Source organism: Scyliorhinus torazame, chromosome 17, assembly GCF_047496885.1.
Source record: "Scyliorhinus torazame isolate Kashiwa2021f chromosome 17, sScyTor2.1, whole genome shotgun sequence".
In the NCBI taxonomy this organism is placed as follows: Eukaryota; Metazoa; Chordata; class Chondrichthyes; order Carcharhiniformes; family Scyliorhinidae; genus Scyliorhinus; species Scyliorhinus torazame.
This window is the reverse complement of record NC_092723.1, coordinates 105732780-105756626: the sequence shown is the minus strand read 5'-3', so window position 1 is coordinate 105756626 and position 23847 is coordinate 105732780. Positions and strand designations below refer to the sequence as shown.

The following is a 23847-nucleotide window of genomic DNA, read 5'->3' as shown; positions in this document are numbered from 1 at the left end:
GAGAGAAAAAAAGAGAAATCAAAGTCATACATAAGTTCCTGAGAATGTGTGAATTGTTAAAGCAGACAGAGCTGGGTGGGGAAGTACAAAAAGTGGAGTAGGTCCTATAGTGTTCCAGGAATTTGATGGAATAATGACCGGAGGTGAGACACACCTCAAGGTATTTTACTACATTGTAGGTGACATATAAATCCAAAATTTTGTTTTCAATTATGTCACCCGAAATGGAGGCCACGTATAGCCAATACAAAAGGAAAATAGTGTTGTCATGAATCTGCCTAGCAACAGCAGTAAACGTAATTAACAAAACATAATAGGATGCAAGATGTCCAGCAAAAGGTAAAAAGCTGCCCAGAGACAGCAATTGATAGTATTCAAAAGTCTCCATTGATGGGCATCTCTCCCAATGATGAGATTTGGTGGCCATTTAGATCATAATTAGGTGTGAATAGCTTGTGAGGAGAAAGTTTATAGATGATTGGGGAACATCCATGAGCTCAGCCGAATACATAGATTACAGCGCAGTACAGGCCCTTCGGCCTCGATGTTGCGCCAACCTTTGAAATCACTCTAAAGCCCATCTACACTATTCCCTTATCATCCATATGTTTATCCAATGACCATTTAAATGCCCTTAATGTTGGCGAGTCCACTACTGTTACAGGCAGGGCATTCAACGCCCTTACTACTCTGAGTAAAGAACCTACCTCTGACATCTGTCCTATATCTATCACCCCTCAATTTAAAGCTATGTCCCCTCGTGCTCGACATCACCATAGAAGGCATGATCAAAGAGGAACAAATATATAATTGACCAGATCCTGAGAAGCCAGGGCAGCAGTTACCATCTAACAGTCTCAGAAGGCATGATGTGGAGATGCCGGCGTTGGACTGGGGTGAGCACAGTAAGAGGTCTTACAACACCAGGTTAAAGTCCAACAGGTTTGTTTCGATGTCACTAGCTTTCGGAGCGCTGCTCCTTCCTCAGGAGGCAGACAAGCCAGTTTCCAGCCACCAAGCCTGAAGGCCAAAGTTTTTCAGTGAGCAGCCTGGAGGCCAAGTTTACATGAAACAAACCTCCAGGTCTTAAGAGCCCAGGCAATGCAGAAAAGCTTAGTACCAGCAGTTTGAATTATCTTCGTTGGACCAGGAAGTAATTTCCCAGACTGGAGTATCATCCCTATATTGCGGGGTAACTATAAACTGGCTATTTAATTTGGAGGTTGTTTGGAGAAATTGGGAAGTTGTACAGAGTTCAGGTATTGTAGATATATTTTGGAACAAGGCTCTGTTCTTTATAAAATGTGTTTAATAATTCATTCATCTTAATTGCATAAGTAATGTAGTTATTGTATTAAATAGTCTTTAATAATTGTCACACGATAACTGCGCTGTTTATTCTCACTGGGGGTTCACTTGTCTCCTCACATCAAAATAAAACAAAATTATACACCCCCACGAACCGGTGTTCCAAGTTGGGATATCCTCGCAGATATCGTGACACTGTAGATGTTGGAAATTTGAAATACAGTGGTGCAGTGGTTAGCACTGCTGCCTCACGGTGCCGAGGACCCGGGTTCAATCCCGACCCCGGGTCACTGTCCGTATGGAGTTTGCACATTCTCCCCGTGTCTGTGTGGGTCTCACCCCCACAACCCAAAGATGTGCAGGCTGGGTGGATTGGCCACGCTAAATTGCCCCTTAATTGGAAAATAAAATTGGGTACTCTAAATTTATAAATAAATAAATAAAAACAAAGATGGAGAATCAGCGGTAATGTTTCAAAATTATGACCGGTGGCTGGAAATTAGCTTTTGGAGAAGCAGCCTTCAACTTGTGTACCTTTCTGTGAGCCTACTTGTGACAATAAAGACATTTCCACATATCAGTCTTGCCTTCAATGCATTGGAAAGCTCTATATACTGTTAGTTACTTGAGTTTATCTCCACTCACCAGACAGTGAAAGAGCTACCACTTGTTATCTAAAGTGTTAAATTCACAGATAAGCTTTATCTCATACCATTTTAGAGTTGCCAATCCATCATGAATGAAAGATTGGACGCAGCGGTGAGCAACTGGGAGAAAAACCACAGGAATATTAAAAAAACAATTTTGTTTTATTTGAATGTTTTGACTTCTGTTATGAAATATGAGGAATGTGATAAAAGGCCCTTTGACTGGACAGAACAATGGGAGGTCATATGACGATACATCCAGGAAAAAGACCCAGAGTTGGCAAACATAGAATGAAGTTAACGCAAACAAAACTGAACTTTTGATAATACTTTTGATATTGCTTCTGTAAGTAAACTGAACAATTGTCAATTATCTTTGTTTGTATTGCTTCTGCTGATCTTATATTTCTTAATAAACCAGAATCATATTTTATAGGTGTGTAATTGGCCAAATGGCCAACCACTAGAGTTGGAGAACACGAGTTGGCTTATCATGCATTCATTGAGCTATCAATACTAGAGGTTTATTATTTAACCTAGGAATATCAGCTCCCAGATCACTGCGCATAAAGCGACATTTCTGATAGGTTTACACTGGGGAAGCAAGAGGGTAGCCAGGGAAAGGGTTGGCCCACTGAAGGATAGGCAAGGGAATCTATGTGTGGAGCCAGAGGAAATGGGCGAGGTACCAAATGAATACTTTGCATCAGTATTCACCAAAGAGAAGAAATTGGTAGATGTTGAGTCTGGAGAAGGGTGTGTAGATAGCCTGGGTCACATTGAGATCCAAAAAGACGAGGTGTTGGGTGTCTTAAAAAATATTAAGGTAGATAAGTTCCCAGGGCCTGATGGGATCTACCCCAGAATACTGAAGGAGGCTGGAGAGGAAATTGCTGAGGCCTTGACAGAAATCTTTGGATCCTCACTGTCTTCAGGTGATGTCCCAGAGGACTGGAGAATAGCCAATGTTGTTCCTCTGTTTAAGAAGGGTAGCAAGGATAATCCAGGGATCTACAGGCCGGTGAGCCTTACTTCAGTGGTAGGGAAATTACTGGAGAGAATTCTTCGAGACAGGGTCTACTCCCATTTGGAAGCAAATGGACGTATTAGTGAGAGGCAGCATGGTTTTGTGAAGGGGAGGTCGTGTCTCACTAACTTGATAGAGTTTTTCGAGGAGGTCACAAAGATGATTGATGCAGGTAGGGCAGTGGATGTTGTCTATATGGACATCAGTAAGGCCTTTGACAAGGTCCCTCATGGTAGACTAGTACAAAAGGTGAAGTCACACTGGATCAGGGGTGAGCTGGCAAGGTGGATACAGAACTGGCTAGGTCATAGAAGGCAGAGAGTAGCAATGGAAGGATGCTTTTCTAATTGGAGGGCTGTGACCAGTGGTGTTCCACAGGGATCAGTGCTGGGACCTTTGCTGTTTGTAGTATATATAAATGATTTGGAGGAAAATGTAACTGGTCTGATTAGTAAGTTTGCAGACGACACAAAGGTTGGTGGAATTGCGGATAGCGATGAGGACTGTCAGAGGATACAGGAGGATTTAGATTGTTTGGAGACTTGGGCGGAGAGATGGCAGATGGAGTTTAATCCGGACAAATGTGAGGTAATGCATTTTGGAAGGTCTAATGCAGGTAGGGAATATAGTGAATGGTAGAACCCTCAAGAGTATTGAAAGTCAAAGAGATCTAGGAGTACAGGTCCACAGGTCACTGAAAGGGGCAACACAGGTGGAGAAGGTAGTCAAGAAGGCATACGGCATGCTTGCCTTCATTGGCCGGGGCATTGAGTATAAGAATTGGCAAGTCATGTTGCAGCTGTATAGAACCTTAGTTAGGCCACACTTGGAGTATAGTGTTCAATTCTGGTCGCCACACTACCAGAAGGATGTGGAGGCTTTAGAGAGGGTGCAGAAGAGATTTACCAGAATGTTGCCTGGTATGGAGGGCGTTAACTATGAGGAGCGGTTGAATAAATTCGGTTTGTTCTCACTGGAACGAAGGAGGTTGAGGGGCGACCTGATAGAGGTCTACAAAATTATGAGGGGCATAGACAGAGTGGATAGTCAGAGGCTTTTCCCCGGGGTAGAGGGGTCAATTACTAGGGGGCATAGGTTTAAGGTGAGAGGGGCAAGGTTTAGAGTAGTTGTACGAGGCAAGTTTTTTTTACACAGAGGGTAGTGGGTGCCTGGAACTCGCTACCGGAGGAGGTGGTGGAAGCAGGGACGATAGTGACATTTAAGGGGCATTTTGACAAATACATGAATAGGATGGGAATAGAGGGATACGGACCCAGGAAGTGTAGAAGATTGTAGTTTAGTCGGGCAGCATGGTCGGTACGGGCTTGGAGGGCCGAAGGGCCTGTTCCTGTGCTGTACATTTCTTTGTTCTTTGAAGCTCAACACCATCTAGGACAAAGCAGCCCGCTTGATTTCTACCCCTTCCACAAACATTCACTCCCTCCACCACCGACAAACTACAAGATGCACTGCAGGAACTTACCAAGTTTCCTTAGGCAGCACCTTTCAAATCCACAACCACTACTCTAGAAGGGCAAGAGCATTAGATACTTAGGAACTACGTCACCTGGAGGTTTCCCTCCAAGTCACTCACCATCCTGACATGGAAATATATCACTGTCGTTGGGTCAAAATCCTGGAATTCCCTCCTTATCAGCACTGTGTATCTACACCTCAGGGACTGCAGTGATTCAAGAAGGCGGTTCACCGCCACCTTCTGAAGGACAACTAGGGATAGCCAATAAATGCTAGCCTAGCCAGTGATGTCCATATCCCCTAAATGAATAATAAATAAATAATTGACAGCTGAATCTAAAGGGCATCTGAATGATGGCTCCTATTTTACTGATACACATGAAACTACTACTTGCAAAATTCAGAGCTTCTATTTTATTACTAACAGAAAATGTATTCCTGGCATAATTCAAATGCCAGCAGTTTAGGTCCATTAAGTTGACCGAAGCAATAATTAATATTTGATCATACAACATATAGTATGATACATACAGTAAGTGAGCCACTTGATGCTTTTATATACACATCAAATTATCAATTCAATTATTTTAGAATTTCTACTTTAAAAAAATCTTATCTGACCTTAATGATCACAAAAGATTAACTTGAATTTAAGTCAGAAAATACTGGACAATCTCAGCAGGTCTGACAGCATCTGTGGAGTCTGGATGACTCTTCAGACTCTGAACTGCAGACTCTGAAATCACTCCTCCACCTTCACCCCATTTTTATTTCTAACAATTTATTTTCATTTCTTCCATTGATTTTTTCCCCCTCACCATTGTTCACCCTCCCCCCACCTCACTTGGAACCAATTGTTCCTATTTGCCCTTTAACATACTGCTCACCTTTCTTCTGCCATTCACATTCTAATCTCTTTGTGCCCCTATCAGCACCCTTCTTAGCCTTAATCATCCCTTTGTCTTTCTGTCCTCGACATCTTTGCCGATCTCCACATATCGTTGGCCCCCTATCCAGCCCCACGCTCCCCCCACAACAGTATAAATCTGACATCATTTCCAGTTCATTCTAGCTTTGACAGAGTCATCCAGACTCAAAATGTTAGCTCCCTTCTCTCCAGATGCTGTCAGACCTGTCCAGCATTTTGTTTTTGTTTCAGATTCCAGCATCCGCAGTATGCGCCTTTATTTAGAAATTAAATCAATTGGCCCTGCCCAGAAATACCTTTTTTCTTGATGGCATGTGGGGTTTGGGTGAGGTATGCATGTGTTATGCTCCTACAGTACATTACTGATTTTAGACTTTGAACTTGATTTTAGTAATGCTATGTATGCATTTTCATCACGTGGAGACTCCTTATAAAGTGAAAAAACCAAGAATATGTGGTCTGGAGTGTGAAAGTGTAACTTTGTTTTATTAATGATAATGCTGGCATAAAATTCATGGGTCCCATGAAAAATATGGATAAAAAACAAAACAAGTCAGCCATTTTACAATCATTCAGTTCTATTCTGTTAATAAAGGCATTTTTGCTTACATTGTGATTCTTAAAATAAACATATTAGTTGGTTAAATTTACATATAAATAGCAAAAACAGATACAGAACTAGTATATGAATGCACAGGCATAATTTTGAACCAGAGTGCAGATTAAAACAATGCAATAGCCTAACGGATCTGTATTTCAACATACAACTTGGACTCTCTTTAGAATACCGACTGTGGTGACAGTAAAACGGGCCACGTGGTTGTAAACAAAATTAGGCAAAATAATTCCGAGGCACAATCCCTCAAAGTGCATGGGCTGGATTCTCCCAAAATGAGACGGATTCTCCCAAAATGAGACTTTGTCCCCACGCCGGCATAAAACGGTGGAGTTTTACTCCAGAAGTTCCTATCTAAAAGTTGAACGAATTCTCAGCCCTGCAGGGGGCTAGCACGGACCTGGAGTGAATCTCCCAGCTTTAGCTACGGATACGGGCCCCCGCACTTCCGGTTTGGAGTCTGCTCATGCGCGCGGCAGCTCGCCAAGCTCCATGGTGGACTCGGACCACGGAGCCAGACAGAAAAATGAGACCCCCTCGATCAGCCGTGCGTCCGAGCCTCAAACTGTGCAGATTTAACCCCCGGCCACCTATAAGGGCCCCACCAGGTCTCCGATCCCCCCAACCCCGACCAGGGAGGCCGTGGACCGAGTCCGCAGCCGCCACGTCAGCATCCTGACGGGCAATAGGTGGCTAGTTCCACGCCATCGGGAACTGGGCCAGTCGGGAGCGGAGGATTGCTGGGCGGGCCTCTGACAATTGCCCCCTGGCGGGGAGCCGTACTCTGTGGTCACGCAGATTTACGGGTCCAGGAGAATCGCCGAACCAGCGCCAGGCCTGATTACGGCGCGCAAGTGGATTCTCTGCCCCTGAGCCAGCCGCGATTTTGACGTGGGGCTGTGGAGAATCTAGCCCCATGTTCCTATGCATCTGATGCACTGTTCTTGAAGTCAGATTTAGGAAGAAACAGGTTATTTCCTTTTTCTAACATCTGCATTTGAATTTAGGGACAAGTTGAAATATGTAAATAAACAAAATCAATGGTCTAAGTCAGATTTACAGGCTTTTCCGCAGGTGCTGGTGTCACTGACCTTTTTGTCATTAGTGCAACATTGATTATCACTTGCTTAAATACGGTTTCTTTTCATCAGTTTGAAAGTGTACTTTACATGTTGTTCATAACATGCTCTTAAGTTGCACAATTTCCCTTGCTGAATTTTCCAGGGGAAACAATATGGGTTGTACAAGCACGAAATGTGGCTCATTATAGTCTACTGACAGAAAAATGCATTAAAAAAATAACAACAATCATACCTACATGTAAAAAAAAAAACCTTGCATTTATATGGTGCCTTTCATGAGCTTAGAATCTACCGAAATATTTTACAATGACATACTTATGAAGTCTAGTCACTGTTCTAATACAGGAAAATTGGCAACCAAATTGTGCATAGCAAGCTTCCACAGCCATGAATAATGACCAGATAATCTGTTTTTGCGATGTTAATTAAGCTATGACAAAAGATAACTTTTTTTCCCCCTAAATAGTGCCATGGGATCTTTTACATTCACCTGTGGGTGCAGAGGGTTCTCAGTTTAACATCCCATCTGAGATAGTAGCTCCAACACTGCAACACCTCCCAGTCCTGCATGGGGCTTTTGGATTTTGTGTTTCCAAATCCAGGATTGGGACTTGTACCCGCAACCTTCTTATGAAGTTTAGGTTGACAACTGAAAAGGATAAGGAGCAATCCAGAGTAAGAATAACTAATTAGGGGAGTGCAAACTTCCAGATAGAGTAGATAAATTGGAATCAAAGCTTGGCAGGCATAACTGTACCTGAACAATAGGCTATATTTAAAGGGGAGGGAGCTTGGGTACAGTCACATACAAATAGTAAAAGGGTGGTAAACGGAAAGACTATTAGGGACCTAACAAGGGACTTACACATAGAAGGAGGGGTCATGGTTGAGGTACTAAATTAATATTTTGCATTTATTTTTACCAAGAAGAAGTTACCCAAGTCAAAGTGAAAGAATAGACACTTAATGGTTTAAAGTGTTAAAAAGAGATATTAGGTAGGCTGGCTGTACTTAAAAGTTGATTAGTCACCAGGATTGACATCCACAGGTACTAAGAGTGGAAATTACAGATTGTTTTCGGCCATTATTTTTTCAATCCTGCTTAGATACAGAGGACTGAAGAATTGCCAATGTTACACCACTGTTCAAAAGAAGGTGTAAAGCTCAGTTCAGCAACTACAGGCCAGTCGGTTTAACCTCTTGTGGTGGGGACATTTTTAAGCAACAATTATTTGGGACAAAATTATCACTTGTTAATTAAGGAAAGCCAGCATGTATTTGTTCAGGCAAAATGTGTTTAACTAACTTGCATTAATTTTTTGATTAGGTATCGGGGAGGGTGGATTGGGGCAATGTTGTTGATATAGTATACACGGACTTCCAAAAGGTATTTAATAAAGTCCCATACAACAGACTTGTAGGTAAAGTTACAGCTCACGGAACAAAAGGGACAGCAACAACATGAATACAGAATTGGTCAAGTGACAGGAAACAGAATAATGTGAATGATGTTCCGCAGACTGGAGGAAGGTTTATGGTAGGGTTCTCCAGGGATCAGTGTGAAATACACTGCTATCCTTGATGTAGTTTTTATTCTTTCATGGCATCTGGGTGTCTCTGGCAATGCAAGCATTTGTTGCCATTTATGATTGCCCCAGAACTGACTGGTTTGCTGGGCAATTTCAGAGGGCAGTTAAGAGTCAACCACATTCCTGTGGATCTAGAGGCACATGTAGGCCAGACCAGGTAAGGATAGCAAATTTCCTCAGATGGGTCTTTAACAACAAGAATTTCTGCTGAGATAAGCTTTATATTCCTGATTATTCAGATTACTATCCCAGCTTCGATGGTGGGATTTGAATCCATTCCTCCAGAGCATGAGCTTGGGCCTTTGGCTCACTAGTCCAGTGACATTAACACCATGTCACCATCTCCCCATAAAATTGGCAGATCCTGGAAAGGCAATATAACATTTTCAAGTTCGCTTTAGAAAGACAGGTTCCTGATGATTATTTGCCTGAAGCAAAACAGAGTGAAGAGGCGGACCATGATTCTATCTCATCGGAATGGGGATTAATCTCCCATGCTGTTGCATTTATCTAATCCTCACACTAGCTGCCTAGCCAATGATACTCCAATATAAAATAAAGGGCACAATGCTAAAGAGGATCCAGGAGTGGAAGGACCAGGATATGTGTACAAATCATTGAAGGTGCCAAGGCTAGTTGAGAGGGGTTAATGAAGCATATGAGATCTTGAGTTTATAAATATACCAGGGGAAAAGGCTGAGCACTAGTTGAATTACTCTTGCAGAAAACGGGAAAGACGCGACAGGCAGAACTGAAACCATTCTTTGATACAGTTATAGAAGGACTCATCACTGTTTACAATGGTCTTGGCTATTCTACCTCTGCAACCTCCTCTAACCCTATGTCCCAAACAATGCTTCCTTTACATTGTCTTTCATTCCAACATTGGTGGCTTTGGGTGCATCAGTCCTAGTCTCTGAAACTGCTCTATCTTGCTACTTATCCTTCTATCTTTGAAAGACTTTTAAAAGGCTTCTAAAATCTCAAAATCCCTTGTTTTCACAAGGTGTTTCTCCTACTGATATTTGTTTGCCATTTTGTCTGTGGAGAACTTTGAGATGTTTGACATTAAATATTTAAATATAGCTGTTGTATTAGTAACTATCAATTATTACAGGTATCAAAATTGTTTCGATCAGTCTTGTTTTAGAAATGTCTCCCTGTAGTGCCACTTGCTACACCTTGCAATTGAAGGATTTTACCTAGAATCTACTGTTTAGTAACTCATGTAATTCATAGTGTAGCATCAATTTCCCTTCCAACAGTTGAGATGGTAACCAAAGCCCTGTTTGCTCCCATAGGTGGTGCAAACGATCTAATGACATATTCAAAGAATTGGTGAGTTCTCACAATTTTCTCCTGGTTGGCCAATATCTATCCCTTGGCCAGTATGATAAACCTCATTATTCTGAGTTCTTTGCCATTGATGTTTGGTGGGGGCTTGCTGTTCATCAATTAGCAGCCACGTTATGAAGTGCTTTGGGACATCTATAGGGTGCAAGCACGTGAAAAGTGCTATTATAAATGCAAGTTCTTTCTTTCTTCAGCAACTTAATTAATTTTCCACTTTTAAATTTGAAAAATAGCTTTAATCTATTACACAAATCTTTCGATAGGCACAAGAGGGATGCTCTTCTTGTTCACGATATGCGTTGGGAAGGGGTAGAAACAGAAAAGAAAAATTCTATCTCCAAATGTGCAAAGGTTTATTTAAACTTGTACCACATTTCAAATTCACCATTATCTGAAAGAATTATATTGTTTCAGGGTATAGTCAAAAGTACATCAAGCACAAATTGAAAGAAAGTTTGCACACTCTCTTGTACTTTCTAGTAATTTGTAAAAATCAGAATAAGATCTTGGTATACTTCCGTCCTTGAGGGGTCGGATGGATGTGTGCACAATATGCTAAGAGTTTGTTGTGTTAGCTATTAACGAGGGTTAAATTATCAATTGAGAACTAATGTTCTTAATAGAAATAGACTGCAAATAGAATTGCTTTTTAATGAAAGAACAAGGATTTTCTTTCTGAATATTTGTTCATGTCAGATTACCTGATTTAAAAAAGTACAATTTGTAACAAAAACAGAAGTTTTGAATATTAGATTTAATGTTGTAGTTTTACTATGCCCACATCTTGCAGCTGACCTCAGTCAACACACAGCTAGGTTTTATTTAGTTAGGCCTGAGGAATTTCATTACAAAATTTACTACACAAAAAGCAGCTTTGCATCCCAAAAACTTCTATACATATTCAAGAAAAGCACTTTCTATCAGCCTTGATAGAAATGGAAAACCCTCAACACTTTTCAGTAGTTTTGGTTACTTTTGAGTAAAAGCCGAAGACATAATTGTCAATCCTCACCTATTCTATTTCATCTATAAAAAATTATAAATACCGGCTTAAGAAACTACAGGCGAAACATGATCTATTCTCTTTTTGTTCCAGAACTCCATTTTAGCCAGTCTGTTAAAGTCCATTTACAGTCACTCACCTCAATGCACCTCATTAATTTGGAGATTAGAACGGAATAAATAGTGTACAGTATAGGTTAAGGAGAACAATGAAGGGAAGTCCCAAAATAACAATTTCTTGACATGAACAAGAAGTTCAAATGCATTTCTGTAGAGTTCAATTTGCAGAAATGCCCAAGACTTGCTCCTTTAAATGTTAAGCAGGAACACTGATAAAAACAGCAATACTGTGCATGCAAGGCCAGCAGGCTAACCTGGCAGCAGTGATGTGTCTGCTCATACCCAAAGTACACAAACTCTGAGACACTTCATGCATTGATAAAAAAATATGGGAGAAAATAAAAAATCAGATCGGGTTCTGAACCAATTACAAAATATTTATCCTAACGTTCACTATCAATTAGAATCAATACTTCTTAAGTTCGTGAAGTGCGGGACCAAATTAATGTGCAATAAACTCAGATTTCTACTCATGGCTGCATGGGATTATAGCATTAGCTGATTGATTTTTGATCTAGCATGATTGATTAAAAGTGTTACAAAATCACTAATCACTGTGCTATGGAAAAACCATTTATCTGGACAATTTCCTGAAAACATTCAATTTGACAACCCATTAAAAATGTTCCTTCTGTTTACCAGACAGAAAGCCAGCAATAACTTTACACGCTGACATAAAGGAACATCCTCAAATATAAGCAGGTTTCATCGTTGATTAATAAGAAGTAGACGTTACTTTTAAACAACCTATAATGACAACATATCTATAGGCAAAATAAAAGCAAATTACTGTGGATGCTGGAATCTGAAACCAAAGAGAAAATGCTGTAAAATCTCAGCAGGTCTGGCAGTATCTGTAGAGAGAGAAAAGAGCTAACGTTTAGAGTCCAGATAACCCTTTGTCACTTCGACAAGATACTGCCAGACCTGCTGAGATTTTACAGCATTTTCTCTTTGGTTACATATCTATAGACCTTCTAAAACTGCCTGCCAGGTTTCTTACGCTTCTTTTTCATGGTTGGGAGATATTACACTATAGTAAATAAAGATTAAAAATTAAACAAAGTGACCCATGTTTTAGGCTACATTAGACTTTATGCATTTTATCATAACCACCTGAATAATTGCTTTATAAATTTTAAATATTTTCTTGCAATCTAGAAAAATAAGCAAACTCAAATTACACCCCTACAAAAAAAATGATATTAATAAAAAGTTTATGGACACGATTCAAAATAGGCAAAAAGATCACACAAGCAGGTTTATGATCTCTGAATGAAACAGAACTTGTAGTTGTTCCTTGACAGAAGAAAACATGAAACTTGCATAGAATACAGTGAAATCAAAGGAGCTGTAGTACAAGAAACAGCAAAAAGGAGGCGTTTTGGCTCAATACCAAATCCAATATGGCCTCGCCTCTTGTTGGCCTATCTACATATTGTGTCAGGAAACCCTCCTGCACACATTGGACAAAAACAGACCCATCTAAAGTACTCGAACTATAGCGTTTCCAGTCAATATTTGGAAAGTTAAAGTCCCCCATAACAACTACCCTGTTGCTTTCGCTCCTATCCAGAATTATCTTTGCAATCCTTTCCTCTACATCTCTGGAACTTTTCGGAGGCCTATAGAAAACCCCTAACAGGGTGACCTCTCCTTTCCTGTTTCTAACCTCAGCCCATACTACCTCAGTAGACGAGTCCTCATCAAACGTCCTTTCTGCCACCGTAATACTGTCCTTGACTAACAATGCCACCCCTCCCCCTCTTTTACCACCTTCCCTGAGCTTACTGAAATATCTATACCCCGGCACCTGCAACAACCATTCCTGTCCCTGCTCTATCCATGTCTCCGAAATGGCCACAACATCGAAGTCCCAGGTACCAACCCATGCCGCACGTTCACCCACCTTATTCCGGATGCTCCTGGCATTGAAGAAGAAACACTTTAAACCACCTTCCTGCCTGCAATTACACTCCTGCAACTTTGAAACCTTACTCATGACCTCACTACTCTCAACCTCCTGTATACTGGAGCTACAATTCAGGTTCCCAAGCCCCTGCTGAACTAGTTTAAACCCTCCCGAAGAGCATTAGCTTTCTATAGATATGTCAGGAATAAACCAGGTGTACCACAAGGATCTGTTTGGGGCCACTGCTGTTTGTCATTTTTATAAATGACCTGGAGGAGGGCGTAGGATGGGTGAGTAAATTTGCAGATGACACTAAAGTTGGTGGAGTTGTGGACAGTGCGGAAGGATGTTACAAGTTACAGAGGGACATAGATAAGCTGCAGTGCTGGGCTGAGAGGTGGCAAATGGAGTTTAATGCAAAAAAGTGTGAAGTGATTCATTTTGGAAGGAATAACAGGAAGACATAGTACTGGGCTAATGGCAAGATTCTTGGCAGTGTGGATGAGCAGAGAGATCTCGGTGTCCATGTACATAGATCCCTGAAAGTTGCCACCCAGGTTGAGAGGGTTGTTAAGAAGGCGTACGGTGTGTTAGCTTTTATTGGTAGAGGGATTGAGTTTCAGAGCCATGAGGTCATGTTGCAGCTGTACAAAACTCTGGTGCGGCCGCATTTGGAGTATTGCGTGCAATTCTGGTCGCCGCATTATAGGAAGGATGTGGAAGCATTGGAAAGGGTGCAGAGGAGATTAACCAGAATGTTGCCTGGTATGGAGGGAAGATCTTATGAGGAAAGGCTGAGGGACTTGAAGCTGTTTTCATTAGAGAGAAGGTTACTTAATTGAGGCATACAAGATGATCAGAGGATTGGATAGGGTGGACAGTGAGAGCCTTTTTCCTCGGATGGTGATGTCTAGCACGAGGGGACATAGCTTTAAATCGAGGGGAGATAGATATAGGACAGATGTCAGAGGTAGGTTCTTTACTCAGAGAGTAGTAAGGGTGTGGAATGCCCTGCCTGCAACAGTAGTGGACTCGCCAACACTAAGGGCATTCAAATGGTCATTGGATAGACATATGGACGATAAGGGAATGTCGATGGGTTTTAGAGTGGTTTCACAGGTCGGCGTAACATCGGGGGCCGAAGGGCCTGTACTGCGCTGTAATGTTCTATGTTCTAACTATTCATCACTACTCCTTTTCTGTCCCTTGCCAACACTGTGTCCACGCAGCCACTGCCCCTTTAATTGTTAATTCTGTCAAGCTTTTTTGGAAAAGATTGAAAGCAAAGTTAAGTTGCTCAGTTGGGGAGACAGAGGGGTAGGAAGAGAGCGAATAAAGAATTTTTAAAATGTTTGCTGCACTCACATGCCACCTAGGAAATATGGAACAGGTGCCCTTCTGCCTTCTGCATTTGCAGCATATTTAATTATATGTCTGGAGCTCCTTTAATAGCATATTTGGAGCAAAATGCGCTGGGAGGAGATTCCCTCACATGATCACCATCACTATTGCCAATTAATAGAGGTCAGTGGCACGAGAACAAATGCGTTTTCAATTTAAGGAATACACTGAGAAAAATATTGAGGTTAATTTATGTACAAAGTATCGCTTCCCCCCCCCCCCCAAAAGACAGTAATTTCTAGTGTTTCTCGTGCTTTTACCATATGTTCAATCTCGAGCGCCTCTAGATTTAGACATCCCTACATGGCCAAACCAGAATTAGGCAGTAGATTGCACACTATGAGAAAAGCAGGGATCATTTGCTGCAACTAGAAAATCTGCATACGAGTATTCAACCAATATATTGTTACTTTATAAAGGCCTTTAGTTAGCTTATGCCGTATTCTGAAAAAGGTTCTCTAGTCTGTGAGGTAAGAAAATATGGAAGCATTCATATTTCCAAATGACTGAAACAGATTTTCAATATGATGCTATTCGACTCCATGAATCAATTACATCAGAACATTTCCTGCTTCTCTGGAATGTTAAACACATGCATAATTTGCAGGCTCTAGTTGAATATGGTTTCTATGGAATAATTAGGCTTGTTCCCATAGTTCAACATAATGAAACTGCTGGTCCTTTAAAAAACAAATCAATGGATAGTTTTTTGTGAATTCTAGTCAGAGGGTTGGTTTTATCGTGCTGACTGACATCAATGAGTACAGATTTATAAAGATTATTACCAGAGGAAAAAAAAGGCGGCTGTTTTTCACCTCAGCAACATGAAAAGTTTCTTTTTAGATAAAGGCACTGCAGCACTCCATGTTCATGTTCAGAAACCAGATTTTCTCCATTGTAATTTTTTTTCAAATTACATTCAGAATCAGTGGAATATGTAAGGTGTCACCTTACCAGTGTACAAATATCGCTTCAAAAAAGGTCAACAAAAAATCTATGCCACTTAAAAGTCTTGCAATTCATCAGACTACGAGATGAATGCACTCTGGAACTTATATTCAAATCCTTGAGAAGCAATTCAAATGGAATGTTTTATATGAAATTTATCTGTCTGTACTTTTCTACTCAATTGTATTTCTTTCATTTACAGATATGTTAGGTTACTAGCTTTAACCATACATTATAACAATGAGATTCCTGCCTTTCAGGGCAAGGGGGGGCGTGTGTGGTGAAAACCATTCTAGGTTTCTAGGGCTTCAAGTACAAGTTTGGTTCTGTGTTCGCCTTCTCCGTTTTGACTCAAAGTGACAGGCTCATCATACCCCATATTAGGACATCAACATGTAATCTATACTCAGGGAATGCTACATTGTCAGAGGAACACCCTTTGGGATAGGCATTTGTTGGATCAAGTAAGGAGATTAATTGATCATTCATTCACTTGTTGCTGTTTGAGAGACATTGTGCCATTTTGCCTACAAAACTACAGTGACTACATTTCATTGGCTGTCAGGTGCTTTCGCACAAGACATTTTGCTTAATTCAAAAAATTACAGTTATTAGTAGTGCAACACATTGTCTACCATGTTGCATGCATATGAAGTTTCAGATCATGGGAGGAATTTTGCTTACAGAACCTGCCTTTTTGCAGTGAAGCTAAATAAGACGTGTTGCAGAAACCTGAATTTTAATATGTACATTCTGGAAGGGTTCCACTGGTTTAATGGCAGCTGATGCTTCAAGACCAGCAACAACTTTCCTACAGATGAACATTTCCAATTTTCTCCAGTCTGTGCCAAAAAGCCAGTCAGTCCCCACCGGCCTCCTTGAACAGGCGCCGGAACGTGGCAACCAGAGGCTTTTCACAGTAACTCACTGAAGCCTACTTGTGACAAAAAGCAATTATTATTAAAATTAAAGCAGTTATTATGTAGTTAATGAATGAAACAAATCCAAAATATCAGATTTCCATGAGGCAAACATTGTTCTTGTTTAAGACAGGTTCTAAAGTTTTTCTTCTGAAAAAAGGAAAGTTGGTGATTTAGTACAGAAAACAATCCTTTAGTTTTCCCTTTATAACTAATATCTCTTAGGCTATACAACAGAAAATGTGCAAAAATCCCCAAAATTATAAACAAGACACTTCTGTAACTCTCAAAACCAAAATCTATTGCTTTATCCCATAAATGTATAAAATATATAATTTGTATATTTACCATTAGTCAATATCGTGACACATTTATATGTGGCTTAATTGATGAGGGTCAGTAGCTCAACTTACTAACTGAAATTTGACACGTCCCAGATTACGTGCAAAACATATTTGCTGTATTGGGGGAATACAAGGCACATGATTTTGCTTTGACATTTTTCCAAGCATAATCTTTACAAGTGGCATTTCTTGCATGCCACTTGCCCATTTGCTTGGTAGAAATAAAATGAAATCAAAGTTAAAATTTGCCTGTAATTTGTAGGCAGCGTTTAGAATTAACCCAATATTGCACTCTTATCACGGTGCTCAGCGGATATTTAATTCAAGTAAGAATTCTTCATTATAGCCACAACTTTTCCATGAGAGGTTACTTTGAAGTTGCTATACCAAATTGAATTATGAAAATCAGAAGGCGTGCACAGTATTAGGCTAGGCTACGTTTTGTGTTTAAAGGAGAAATCCAGGTGATGGGTCAAGGCCTGTCATACAGGACACCTTCAAGATTGAAAAAGATACAAAGCAAGATATATCAAGCGAATCGGTAAATCTGGACTTTTAAAGCCAGGAAATATTAAAGGAGAAAATTATACTTCAAGTCACTGTCACAGCAGTTGGCAGGCATTCATAAAGCCAACCTCTTCTCCCAGCATCAAGCCTGATACTGATTTTAATAATCAGTACTACGCAGTTCTTGTTTTAACTTCAAAGAGCACAAGTAAAATTATTTCAGGGTTTTCATCAGTTGCTATAGTGTGATCATTCAATTGCTCAAAATATCATCATTGTAAGGAATATCGCATTGATAAACTCCAGTGATTGCATTCCACCGCCTATCGGTTTAGCATATATGGAATATAAAACTCAGAATGGGTTATCACCTTAGATTTCTAGTTGGTTATCAAATTTATCCATTGACAAAGCAACCTGGCTTTGTTTTATGGCCAAAATAAAAAATATTAGCACATGGGAGTGAGGAGGACTTCAAATATTGTAATCTAATCAATGTTTTTTGAAATTTTGACATTTTCACAATACTTCCACCATTTTCTCTGGCAAGATGGAAGTCTACCTTCCACCATTTTCTCTGGCAAGATGGAAGTCTACCAAGAAATTGCACATGAGGCATTCACCGCGCACCCATTTTCTTTAAGGCTTTTAGTGCACCCTTGAGATCAGTCAAATAATAAATTTGTTGGTTTGGGATAATCAAAGACAACAAAATCAGGCTGGTAAAGCTCATACAACTTTTCCCTCCAAGCCACTGGAATTTTTGAAAACCAGTCCTCTTCCCAGCTGCTAACTGTCCGGTTCCGCAAACTGGGTGGAAACTGAACAAACTTTTCCACATTCAGCAACTTCAGTAAGTAACTAGCATCCTCATCCAAACTTTCAAGTTTTCCAATAAAGTCATAATTTATTTGACATGGGTGACAAAGTCTGTATACCTGTCGCCAGTGTTCATTAAAAGGCCTATCTTTCTCAGTCCGCGGGTCCAACAAATACTGAATAAAGTTAACAAAGGTGGGCTTGATTCCTGCAGAGAAAGCCTCATTGACAGATGGTGGCGGATCAGAATAATTTGCATACAGCTGGAGCATCGGGATTGCGAAGTGGCTGTAAAAATCCTCATTCTTAATTCCAAATTTGCTGCGGAATGCCGAAATTAGTCTTACAAAAGGATCACGTACGAAGAGAAATTTGGTGTACTTTTTCAGTTTTACCTTCATGAGGTGTTTTGAGAATTTGCCATAACGCTTCCAGAACTTGCTGAAGGTGAAATGACTGGTGGAGTTATGCACAAGATCCCTGGGGATCTCAAGTGGAACATGATATGGACTGCCTTGTTTTAAAATACTTCCGCTTAATAGAATCATGATCCGCTTCCAATTAGTGCAGGCCACTTTGGGAACGTAACAGTAAATAATTCCATGCCGGTCGTCCACAATTAGGTGGTCCAATTCCTTATTCGGAATATCTTCAAAGTTCCTATTTTTCCCTGAGAACGTGATACTGGAGTCTGCGCAAACATCTTTAATTTTCCGTTTCCTCTCATGCTGTATCCATTCTAACTCGGTCTTAGTCTTTATAGAGTCGATTCCCAAGTCAAAGCCTGGGAGTTTCTCCTCAAAGCTGGGTACGGATATTGCATTGAAAGTTTGTTCAAACTCATGGGAGCCTCCTCCCTTTTGATATCCCATTGTGCTTTCCACATATGTTAAGTCAAGATTACCCTGAATTATATCAGCTTCAGAACTGGGCGTTCTTTCTTCGACTGACTTTTTGGAATGTAGCTGGTCACGGTTTAGGTCCGCCACGGGAGGGAGATGAGAGACCCGAATACTTGTGATTGCCGTGTGCAAGTAGAAATGGGTCGTTCCAACATCATCCCAATAAAATATCAGTAGAATCATAAACACAGGGGCCATGATGCCACAGATCTGGAAGATCCGAGACTTACTCATTTTGAGTAAATGCATAGCAGTCCTGCTTCTGTTACCAGGTCTCTGCTGGATGTTCATCTACAACGAACCATCTCGAAACAAGTGGACTCTGGAGCAAAAGAGAAAGATTTCAGAATCATTCGTTCATAACCTGCCCAATACAAGAGGCTAGTGCCATTATATAACCATTAAAAAAAAAAAAATCAAATATAATTACACTGAAACTTAGATATTTTTATTTCATTTAAAAAAATTCAAATAATAAATATTTAAAATTTGATGCCATTGACTGCAAAATTTGGCTGGTTCATAAAAGGTAGGCACTGTACTTCTGTTAGCCAACTTACATTCAATATATTACTTTATTAGAACTGCCAATTTTATCAAATATTAACAATAAAGAAGAAGCACAGCAGCTATCAGCACACAGTGCAGAGTACAGCAGAATTGTGGCTTTATTGATCCAAAGGCTAATAATCTGAAAACTGGGGAGTTCAAATCCTACAGTGGCAATTTGAGAATTTAAATTCAGTTTTAAAAAAAATCTGTGAATAAAGAAACAAAACCAGTAAAAGTGACCATGAAGTGTTGTAAAAATCCAACAGGCTCACTAATATTAATTAGGGAATTAATCCTTTCATCCTTACTTGGTAAGATGCATACCTGATTTCATCCCATGCTGTTATTGAATCTTAACAGCTCTTTGAAGTAGCCTGGTAAGGCGCTCAGTAGAAGTGTTCAGCAAAATGAAGAATCATGTTTGATTTTAAGGGGGCAACTGATGATGAGGAAGCTGTTAGGAATAGGGAGATGACAAAATAAATAAGGTACTGATGACACTCGAGATGTAAAGCTCAGAGGTCTCACGGTCAAGGAAATTTGCTGTGTGCATCTGTGGGAGTGCTGGCACTAATATCAAGGACGTGGTTGAGGGAAGTAAACCAAGCAAAGAAATCAGCTGTAGTAGGGCAACTGGAGTTTTGGAGAGATGGAAATCGCTAAAGATGAGCAATCCCTCATTGTAGAGACTGAAGACCGAGCATTGTAGCAAATTCAATGAGGAAAGCATTTGCAAAGGGAGATGAGGAAAAGCAGGATAATTTAGAAAGAGAGGTGAGAATGATAAAGGACAATGTATACTGATAGATATCCAGCATACCATGCTGAAGAACTGGGAATAGACAGGTCAACTCCATCAACTGACTGTCATACTTGTTGCTCAGGAGAGGCAGATATTGACTACAAGAAGTCAAATTTCCCATTACATCTTTGGTGGATTATTTTACAAGTAGGAATGTTGTATTCACAGGAATGAATTTTTGGGCTGATACCCCATCTGGTTACAAGTTGAAACAATTTAACCATTTGGCAATTTGCCACCGATTAAAATGAATGAGGAGACAATTGCAGAGTGCAGCATATGGCAGTGCAAAACCCTGGCTACTATTTAGCTAAGAAAGACACTATCTTGAAATGCTTTGATTATTGTATTTTTCTGAAGTATGTTGCAGTAAATTAATAAATGAAATTTAATAAGTACTGACTTTTGTCAAGTCTATTTTTGAACCCACAGATGTTAGTCGAGTGCCTTATTTTCAGGTTATCATTCTTTCATTTTAGTTTTCTCTTTTCTTTCTTTTGTGCTTTTCTCTGTAATTGGTCAAGGTGAGTAAACATCACTGAGATGAAGTACTGAACCTTTATCACTTTATGGTTTAAGTTCTTCAATATCTTCCCTGCTTTAATTGTCCAGAAACCATGGGCTGGATTGACCATCGGCAGGATCCTCCGCCTCGCCGGCAGCGCACTCACGCCCATGGTTTTCCCGACGGCGTGCGGGTGCCCAGAATGGGAAACCCCATTGGCTGGCTTTCGGAACGGAGGATCCTGCTGCCGGTGGGAGCGTGCCGCACAAGAAAATGGAAGCGGTGGGACGGACAATCCCACTCCATAACTCAAATTGCTTTATCCAGCTGTTTTCCCACATCCCAATATTCCCCCATCTTGCCAAGCTCCACCGACTCCCTGGGCAGAATTGGGGGTTGGGAAAATATGTTCTAATTCAGACCTTCAAGCCCACTTCACCTTTCAATAAGATCATGGCCAATCTGCTCATGGCTCAGCTCCAGTTTCCTCTCTGCTTCCTATAACCCCCGACTCCCCACTAGATCATAAACATAGTCAAGGCCTAGCCTCCACTGCTCCCTGCGGTAGAGAATGTCAAAGATTAATGACCCTCAGAAGAAATTCTTCCCTATCTGAGTGTCCTTATTCTGAAACTGTGGTGTCTAATTCCAGGGGAAAGATTTACCCTCTCAAGTTATCTCAGAACATGCCCAACCTGTTCAACATTTCCTCATACGTCAACTCCTTCTTCCCAGAAATTAACCTAGTGAACCTTCTCTGAAGTAAGTAAGTAAAGTCACCATAGTCCCAGATGACCATGGGCTACTTTCACCTTTTGAGGGGGAGAGCTGACTGGTGGTGATTTAACCCGAGAGTCACTGAGATGCAGCACGGTAGCAATGTGGATAGCACAATTGCTTCACAGCTCCAGGGTCCCAGGTTCGATTCCGGCTTGGGCCACTGTCTGTGTGGAGTCTGCACATCCTCCCCGTGTGTGCGTGGGTTTCCTCCGGGTGCTCCGGTTTCCTCCCACAGTCCAAAGATGTGCAGGTTAGGTGGATTGGCCATGCTAAATTGCCCTTAGTGTCCAAAATTGCCCTTAGTGTTGGGTGGGGTTGCTGGGTAATGGGGATAGGGTGGAGGTGTTGACCTTGGGTAGGGTGCTCTTTCCAGGAGCCGGTGCAGACTCGATGGGCCGAATGGCCTCCTTCTGCACTGTAAATTCTATGATTCTATGATACACTTCAGGTGAGGGACCTTCATCAATAGCCTCAGCTGATATGGGAATTGAACCCACGCTATTGGCCTCACTCTGCATCACGAACCAGTTGTCCAGCTTAACTGAGCTAAACCGGTCCCCCTGTCCTCTGATGTGCCTCCAATGCAAATATATCCCTTCCTTAATAAGGAGACCAAAATGGTACACAGTTCTCTAGATGTCGTCTCACAACATCCTGTATATTTGTAGCAATGCTTCCTTACATTTATATTCCATCACCTTTGAAATAAAGGCCAATATCACATTTTGAATTACTTGCTGACTTTTTGTGTTTCAGATCCATCGGTACGATAATATCCAGCAGTGTCACTCCATTTGGTGAGTCCGCTGTACCTTCCTACATGAACGAGAGAGAGAGCTCAAGATGGAGATGCCTGCTCTCCAATATTTTCAAATTACAAGTAAAAAATGCTCTCAGCAGCCAAGCATCCATTGTGGAAGGGAAACCAGGTTAGGTGAAAAAGGCCTCAACGTCTGCCTGGAGCGTTGCACCCCTACTTCCCCTTCCAGTCCCAGTCTGCCAAAAGGCCTTAATTGGCAGCCCCCTCCCCCCCAACTGCATCCCTTCTGCCCTTAATTCTTTTGCTTAGCTACATCAATCACTAATTAATTCCTTTGCTTAGATACATCAATCTCTAATTTAAAGGTTCTCTTTAAAAAAATGTTATTTTTGTATGTTTTCAACAAGGCTTCTGTCCAGCTGCCCCGATTTGCCATTTGTGTTCTGTCCAGCTGTGTCTACATTCTAAAAATTTTAACCTGCAAACTCCAAAGTGTTAATATTATTGTGAGGAACACAAAACCAGACATTGCTACTGTTACAGCTGTAGCACTCAGGAGAAAGTGTCCAAAAATAACTTTTTTCTATAACTGCATGCCACATAGTACTTTCAGTATCTGATTGGCCAACCTTGCTTAATAACGCAGCCATGGCTGAAAGAAACCATTGTAGATGATGTAAAGCTTCATTAGAGGTTAAGGCAGTTATGTGAAGCGATCCGAAAGACAAAATTTCACAATCCGGCAAGTTGCTGGCACTGAGCCAGAAAACATTTTTCCATCCTCGCTAACATCTAGTGATCGAATTGTTCAACTTAACTGCATTTTGCTACTCTGACAGTACAGCAAAAACTCTGACCATTAAAAAAAAGTATTGCTCTCTTAATTGGTAGGAAGCACTCACATCCACCAAAAGCAAGTTAACCCTTTGATCTCTGGCTGATACAAGGTTGGCAAACGTAAGTGTAGTTTAGCAGAATCCTGACAAGTTTATTTAAGAATGAACACATCAAAAAAGAGACAAGTTAGATTTCTTTTTATAAATAAATGTCTTCAACAAGAATAAAGATAAAATCAGTATTTAATAGTTGGAACAGCTGAAAATTACACAGAAATTAAAGAAGCAATACATTTTTGATAACCGTTAACATGAACTCATGCAAGAAAAGTATTAGGTCCTACTTAAACACACACATAGTTTGTACTGGACTTCAGCTTAAGTAGCAAATTTGGCAGACTGTTGTCAGCAAGTATAGACACATTCCACTGCCAAACTCAGGACGTGTTTTGTTAACAACAGATGTGTGACACTTAAGTGAGCCAAATACTCCAAATCATATTTCTTCCACAACATCACAATCTGAACATGTGCCCAATGCAAAAAGAAAAATCTAATCTTTGGACATTACATCACCTCGCAGATATAAAATAATTTTTTAATACATCCATTTCACCTTTCTCATAGAAATTAAATATCGTGATTGACCGGTACAGTTTCAGAGCTGCAAGATCTTATCTGTAGTATACAGAACCTGGCATTAAACAAGAT

General features: G+C 40.6%; 1 protein-coding gene across 7 annotated transcripts in view; it reads right to left on the bottom strand.

Annotated features, from left to right (window-relative positions):
- LOC140394042 (carbohydrate sulfotransferase 12-like) overlaps positions 1-23847 on the bottom strand; it is an 82814-nt gene that overhangs the window by 33708 nt on the left and 25259 nt on the right. For 5 of the 7 annotated variants that reach the window (XM_072480832.1, XM_072480829.1, XM_072480827.1 and 2 more), the window contains one exon: positions 5854-19223. The exons of the other annotated variants lie outside the window; for them this stretch is intronic. In XM_072480832.1, coding sequence (XP_072336933.1) covers positions 17846-19192 — 1347 coding nt within the window. In that variant the 5' untranslated portion in view covers positions 19193-19223 and the 3' untranslated portion in view covers positions 5854-17845. Of the gene's footprint in view, positions 1-5853; positions 19224-23847 lie in introns of those variants that run through there. 7 annotated transcript variants of the gene reach the window in all.